The sequence below is a fragment of the Molossus molossus genome, unplaced genomic scaffold, assembly GCF_014108415.1.
Source record: "Molossus molossus isolate mMolMol1 unplaced genomic scaffold, mMolMol1.p scaffold_m16_p_1, whole genome shotgun sequence".
NCBI lineage: Eukaryota > Metazoa > Chordata > Mammalia > Chiroptera > Molossidae > Molossus > Molossus molossus.
In genome coordinates this window covers 56,956,501-56,964,203 of record NW_023425344.1, presented here as the reverse complement: position 1 = coordinate 56,964,203, position 7,703 = coordinate 56,956,501, and the positions used below count along the sequence as shown (strand labels likewise).

Here is a 7,703-nt window from a genome sequence, read left to right as displayed (position 1 = left end):
TAAATAAATTATGGTGTATCCATAAAATGGAATAATAGTCAACAAAAAAAATAAATCACTGACACATTCAACAACATGATGAATTTCAAAAACATTATGCAAAGTAGCTAGACAAAAGGCTGCACATTGTAGGACTCCAATTATATGACATTCTGAAAAAAGCAAAATTTTAAGAACAAAACCAGGGTTGGGTTATAATGGATTGAATATTTTGTCTCTCCTCCAAATTCGTATGTTGAAACTACCCTCCAATGTATAATGGTGTTAGGAAGTACTTTGGGAGGTACTTAGAATTAGATGAGGTCATAAAGGTGGAGCCCTTAGGAACAGGTTAGTTCTTTTGTAGGCATCACCAGAGCCCTAGCCATTGTGGCTTGGGTTGTGGGCTGAATTTCTGGTTGGGGGCATACAGGAGGCACTAGATCAATGTCTTGGTGTTTCCCTCTCACATCGATGTTTCTCTCTCACTCCCTCTCCCTCTCTCTAAAAATCAATAAACTATTCTTTAAAAAAAAGAGTTACCAGAGAGCTTACTTCCCTTCTCTGCTCTCTTCCGTGAGAGGACACAGTGAGAAGTCAGCACTCTGCAACCCAGTAAAAGGCTCTCACCAGAACCCAATCATGCTGACACCCCGATCTTAAACTTCTAGCCCCCAGATTGTGAGAAAAAAAATTCTGTTATGTATATGTCACCCAGTCTATGGTACTTTGTTATAGAAGCCCAAACTGACTGAGATGGGAGCTGTGCAAACTAACTTCTTGAACACTCAAAGAGGGTGAGTTTTACTGTATATAAATGATAACGTAATTAACCCAATATTTTAAAAAAGAAAGTTTCCTAGACGACTCTAATGTACTGTGAGGGTTGGAGCCCTTATCCAAGAACAATATTTTCAAACATTAGTGGCATCATAATCATCTGGAGGGTTTGTGAATGTCTTTTTTCTCAAGTGTTTACTGATACCAACCAATTCTTCAGTTTCCTAATACTAACTGAGTGTCCAACAGTTTTGATACTAGTTAGCCCACAGGTTAAGGTCTTAGTCCCACAAGACTGCCCTCACTTCAGACACCAGCAACAAATGGGATGCTCAGACTATCCACTATATCCAACTGACTATATATTTGAAGGTTCCCATGACCCCCCCCCCCCCCAACCCAGGGTTGATAATTCATTGGAATAACTCACAGAGCTCAGGAAAATTCTTTACTTATTATTGCTGGTTTATTATAAAGAATACAACTCAGGAACAGCCAAATGCAAGAGATGTGTAGGGCAACGGGTGGGGGAGGGAGCACACTGCTTCCATGCCCTCTCCAGGTGTACCCCCCCAGCACCGCAATGTGGTCACCAACCCAGAAGCTCTCCAAACACTGTTGTGTAGGAATTTTTAAAGGAGAACCCATGATGTAGGCATGATTGACTAAATCACTGGCCATTTGTGATCGAACTGCAGCCCCGCTCCCCTCGGTGGAGGTTCAGGGGTGGGGCTGAAAATGGCGGGTTCCTCTGGAAACCAGCCCCATTCTGAAGCTGTCTAGGGGTATAGTCCCCTCACTGGCATAGACTCAGGAATGGTTGAAAGGGGCTCATTGTGAATAGCAAAAAACATTCCTATTAGTTGGGAAATTCAAGAGTCTTTGGAGCTCAATGCCTCAAACCAGGGACAAAGATAAAATATATTTTTTATTATACCACAGTTTGTTAAACACAGATTACTGGGCCCAACCCCTGAGTTTCTGGCTCAGTATGTCTGGGGAGGGGCTTAAGAATATGTATTTTAACAAGTTCCCAGATACTGCTGGTGGCCCTCATGAAGAATGCCCCTCTGTCCTTGAGGGTCACAAAGTGGTATAATTTACCTTTCAATTGTTACCCTTCTGACTCATAGACTTTCTTTCTTTGTCAATTTCACCAAGTTTTCTGTAGACTAGCACATTTATTCAGTTCAAAAGTACCACCAAATTTGACCTCAGAGCAAGAAAATCCTGGGATATACACCAGTCCTTACACAGCACACACCTGCGAGAGGCAAGAATTGTAGAAAGGAAGGCTACGGGAAAGAAAACCACATCCTGTTTTGGTTTTCCCTTGGATTCTATTGCACTTGGGATTTTAACTCACTTGTATGTGTATGAATGTATGTAGCCACACACTTCCTAAGTCTGCCTTACTGTTTCACCTTCTCCCTGTCTAGACTCCACCCACCCAGAACACCCAAGGTCATTTTTCCTCAGACACTTCCTTAACTGGCTCAATAAGTTATCCTGAATCTAATTGTGGATTAAGATCCTGTTCTAAATCAGGCTGAATGCCCCCAAATCTATGTGACTGTTGAGGAATGGGTGCTGTGTGGCAGCAAAGCTAGTGAAGGGTCCTGGCGGGCCCTGTCGTTTCTGCCTCCACACTGCCCACCGCCTTCTCGCCGCCCTCTCGGTCGTCCGGCGCCCTGGGGGTTGGACGACGCTCCGTGGATGTCTCCACTCAGGGGAAACCCAGTGTGCCGGAGCCCCAACTCCTCTCCCGGCTTTGATGGGCCATGAAAAGGAGGGTGGGTCAAGGGGCAGAGGTAAGAAACATTTTTAGGAATGAGAAAAATGTAGGCAGAGTAGTATTATGATTAAGAGCATTCGCTAGGAGTCAGGTGACCCTGGGTTTGAATTTTGGTTTTGCCTCTGATTAGTTATGTGATTTGAAGCCATTGAAGGTCTGTCTGCCTCCATTTCTGCAGCTGTGAAATGGAGCTGATGACAGCTATCCCATTCAGAGTGTAGTGGTTACAAACGTAGATTCTGATGCCAGACTGCTTGGGTTCAGATTTTGGCTTGCTGTTGAATAGCTGTAAGGCCTTGAGTAAATTACTTGAGCCCCCTCTGTCTCAGCTTCTACATTGTAAAGCCATGGTGATTACAGTACCTCACACGGAATGATAACATTTCTTATTTGAGGCTCCTAAATATTTGTCTAGCTACATTTCTCCAAGAAGGCAAAAGTCAAACTAAAGAATGAAATGATTTGTGATCCCTAAATATTGAAGTTGGAAGAATGCTAGAATGCATTTTACAACCTCTTTATGTGTATGTATGTCTGTAATAAATGTGAATTGTAGACAACAGAAAACAATTCAGGGTGGGGCAAAAGTAGGTTTACAGTTGTGAGTACGTGAAACACAGAGTTTATTCTTGTATTATTATTTATTGTAATATTTTCTATACACACAACTGTAAACACATTTCTGCTCCACCCTGTAGCTACAGGTACTTTTTACTCTCTTCCCCAAAAATTATTTAAATAAAAAGAGAAAAATGAGGGAGCCAGATATAACTTGGAATCTGGGTGTGCTGCAGGAGAACCCCCACCCCAAAAGCAGTGGGGAGAGGCAGGGGGACAAGCCCGGCAGAACTCGGCACAGTGGTGTGAGAGCTGGGCTGGAACCAGGGGAGGAAGGGGGCGGGAGTTTAAGAATCAGCCACTTCTGTTTGTTAAACCCAGTGCAAAACTTTTCCAAATGAAACAATGGAGACTTTAAGAATCAGTATCATGAGACAGTGAAAACGGGTTTTAGTAGGAGCCTGGAAATTTCTGGAGGAAACCACATTGAGTATACCAAAAAAAAACAGGCTCTTGTAGTCAAGCATTGCCCCACTGTGTTAATATCAGGGATAATTTCACTAACCCTTTGCCATGGAATTTAGATGATCTGTAAGAGGTAAGAGGCATGTAAATAAAAATAAACACGATGAAATTCTACTTTTCATGATGATGACTCAGAGACTGTCTAAATTTGAGGAAATGCTCCATTAAGAATGAATTGCTTACAATTAAGTAAAATGTTTGCACAAGTTTATTGAATAGCATTAGACGAATAAGAAGCATTATAGAATTGGATACCAGAAACCAACACCAACAAGTCTGTGCAAGAGATGTGAATAAAAGTTCGTCAAAGCAAATATAGAAAAGAATATATCTGAACATCACCCTTTAAATGCCTTTCCTGAATATTCTATGAATTTAAGTCTGGGGATCTTTGAATGGTATTAGTTCTTATCTGTGACAATAATTCTTATAAGGGAATTCTTTAAAAGGAGAAAAAAGACCCTATTCCTCTTAATAGTGAATTTTGAATGGAAGATGTCTACTACGTGGACCCTCTGGCTCTTGTCAGGCTGAAGCTTCATGGGTTTCCCAGGCAGCTTCTTTAGTCTCCTATGGAAGCCTGCTTCTCTTCGGGTGTAAAATGATGGAAATGCTCTCTGTCATTTTCTTCTTAATTCAAGCCAGATGTTCAGATTTGAGGTTTAAATTCTCATTCTTTTATTTGTCTAGGAAAATTTAGCATTAAACAATAGGTATATTATCAAAAGAAACTTACATGGAGTTTTCCTCCCTCATGAATAAGAATGCAAACTCCAAGTATGTAGGGTACTCTATTCAAAAAAAGTCCAAGTTTTCCCTGTCATCCTCTGAAGGGTGGTTTCTACTTGCATTTTTATGCTTGCTTGTATGGAGAAGCTCTTTTTTATTTTTTTAGAAACGATTCATCTGACCATAAAACTAAACCCAGGTCAGGAATTAAGAAATGCAGGTATCCATACTGGGGTATTGGCATCAGGCCTTTCGTATCCTAATTCGAACCGGTGAATTTAGAGTTGCAAACTTTCTGTGAAACAAAAACATAAACAATACAGTCATGTTTAGAGAAAGACCTGAAACCGTGGCTTTCCCCTGGAGAGATCAAGCAAAGAATATTAGGGACACTTGCTTCCAGTGTAGTTTACTGTGCTGCTAGAACGAATCCCCCCAACCCTCTCTGGTAAGTAATAATAATGAAGAATTGACTTTTGTCTTAGGAACATCTCATAAATTGAAATTGGCGCCCATTTTGACTGTTCAGGAAAGGGAAACCCTTCAGTGCAAATTAGAATCTGAAACCCTTTGTATGCCTGACTTACTTCAGTACATCTTTCAACAAAGATCGTGTCCACTTGGAGTCAGGATTCAAGCATAGATTTGACTTAGTCTTCGTCCGGACTCTGGGAGAAAATAAACGGAAATAACAATAAAACAGTGTTACATTTTAGTCAATCCTGCACTCAATGAAAGACTTGAATATAAAACTAATTATTCCCAGAAGAAGCAGAATTGGAGAGGCAGGTTGAAATCTGTAGTAGGTGTTTTGTAACCTGAGGTCTGAGAAATAAGAACACCATTTGCAACTTACATGACTTCCATGTTTGGGCAACTGTTCCCAGGGGGAAAGATGTCAATGAATGAAACCATCTTGGGTTTGTTCCAGAATGAGACAGTTTTGGTGCATTGACACTTCAAGTTTGTATTTAAAGCCTCCAGAACACCTGTAACACAGAAGCAGTTACTTTAATGCCTTTGATATATAATTCATAACTAGCACGTAACTACTCATGGTTCATACAGCACGCTTGAGGACTTAAAAAAATGTTGTTGCTTCCACCTATGTTCCTTTAGTGTGTGTATTTCTGCTTGTCTTGACTTATTTGCAAATCTTGCCTACCAAAATCCAAAAAACAAAATTAGCTTTTTAAAAACACATCTATTGAAGTTTGTGATAAGAATTATATTGGCACTCGGGTCATTGTCCAAATAATAAAATTTGAGAAGCACCAGAATAGGGACTTACAACTCAGTTATAATTAATGCAGTAGAAAATCAACTGATCTTCACTCCTAACACAGAAGGTGAGAACAAGAACTCATCACAGAGTCCCTGAAATAATAACAAGCTGTAACAGTTCTCCCTCTTAGCATACCAAATGCCACCCAGCACTTGTCAATCTCTGTAGAAATATTACAGAAGATATTTTTTGTTTCTGTTTAATACATTGGTCCTCCATCTCAGTTGCAAATCATTACCAAATAAAAGCCATTAATAAAAATTCAAGACTGTTTTTTACTTTTTTTTTTTTTTTATCCTCACCCAAGGACATTTTTCCATTTTTTGCTCAGGTAGAGTGGGAGGGAGAAAGAGGAAAAGAGAGAGAGAGAGAGAGAAACATCGATGTGAAAGGGACACATCGCGTGGCTGCCACCCGCACAACCAACCAGGGCCGGGGACAAACTGCAACTGAGGTACGTGCCCTTAGCGGGAACCGAACCTGGGTCTCTCCGGACCGCAGGCCGACGCTTAACCGCTGAGCCAAACCGGACAGGGCTCAAGACTGTTTTTATCCAACCACTAGTTATTAGTACTAGACAAGTAGCATAGGTGACCCACCTCAGGTATTTTCGTGAACTCTTCCTTCTTTCGTCCCAGTGCCCGCCACCATGCTTGACATGTATTTGCAAATATAGGAGACCAAGCTCTCAAAGCGTTTACAGTTTAGCGGAGGAAACAATGAGCAAAAACTAAAATACCACAGAATGCTGTATTTCACCCAAGGTCCAAACTGCATAATGGGAACAGAGGGCATTGCCAGGAGCAATGGAAAAGCCTCCTGGAGGAGGAAAGAGATGAGGGTTTTGAAGAATGGAAATAACTTATGAAGCAACTAATTGGAAAAAAATATTTTCTGCATTTTAAGAACAAAAATGTGTCCTCTAAACCTGAGCTAAGTGTATCATTCTGCTCATGCATCTAATTCCTTCAGTGTATGAAAACTTACCACTTCAACTAATTATTTATCTATTTACACAAAGACCACCTTCCCTTTTAGACTTGGAAATCTGCTTCTTTGCAGAAAGCGTGTACTTAATTTCTCCTGATGTACTTTTAGTGGTTCGTGTCAGTGCTAACCCTGCAGAATTGCATCAGACGTTCCCTGCAGGAGACCAACACATTGAGGTCAATAATCTTTAAATCCTGTAAAGGATTTGGTCCGAAGGGGTAGCCCTGACAGGCCGACCAAAGAAGAGATACATGGAAAGAGAATTAGTGATAGCAGAGCTAAACCTGAAAAAGGTTAGGAATAGGAAAACCAAGTATAAGCCACATGGACATTGGACATCTAAAGCCCTCCCTCTATAGCTAACAATTGTAACAATATAAATGCTTCCAAGAGTTGAATTCTTAAGCACCTTGCTTTTAGAAACCTAGGAGCAGTGAGCAGTTTTTTCTTCCTGAAGTCATATTTCCCCCCATTTTCTAATTGAAAAACAACAACAACAACACAATTGAAATAGCTGAAGACCATTTCTGTTCAAAAGACAATGGAAACATAAGTGAAAAGTTCTCACCATGGACTGGAGAGAGGCTGGTGACCAGCAGCACCAGAAGCAGACATCCGGGCAAGAACCTCATTCTGCCTGAAGGTGGAGTTCAGACTTCAGCTCTGAGTCTAAACTGTGGGTTCTCAGCACAGAGACTCCTATTTATTTACACCAGAGAGGGCCCTCCCACTGCCTTTGTCTCCAGTAGGTCAGCTGCATCATCAGTTTTAAAAACCCCCAAATATTGCTGAGATTGCTTTTTATAACTTCTCTTGCAAATTGTATGAACTTGCTTCAAAACACTATTAGTGTAATAAAATGTTTCTTGCAAATGTAGCCGGTAAGTGGCAAGGATGCTGCAGGACTTTGGGGTGGGGGGAGGGAAAGGACCGCAGTGTGCAGGCTCCACGGGACTTTCTAGGGTCGCTGTCAGCAACTGCGAGTGCTTCTCTCCGTGAAGGGTCAGCAGACTTTCTCAGAGGCATTTGAATGTACGCTCCATGAAAGTGGGGACTCTGTCA

The 7,703-nt window shown here is 41.2% G+C and overlaps 1 protein-coding gene across 1 annotated transcript; it reads right to left on the bottom strand.

Annotated features, from left to right (window-relative positions):
- Nucleotides 1-3,827: 3,827 nt before the first annotated feature.
- Nucleotides 3,828-7,297, bottom strand: CXCL13 (C-X-C motif chemokine ligand 13). Its single transcript, XM_036280765.1, has 4 exons — nt 7,210-7,297; nt 5,223-5,355; nt 4,954-5,034; nt 3,828-4,661 (listed from the first exon to the last, which is right to left on the bottom strand). The coding sequence occupies exons 1-4, from the start codon at nt 7,271-7,273 to the stop codon at nt 4,610-4,612; spliced, it is 330 nt and encodes a 109-aa protein (XP_036136658.1). The 5' UTR covers nt 7,274-7,297; the 3' UTR covers nt 3,828-4,609.
- Nucleotides 7,298-7,703: the final 406 nt, after the last annotated feature.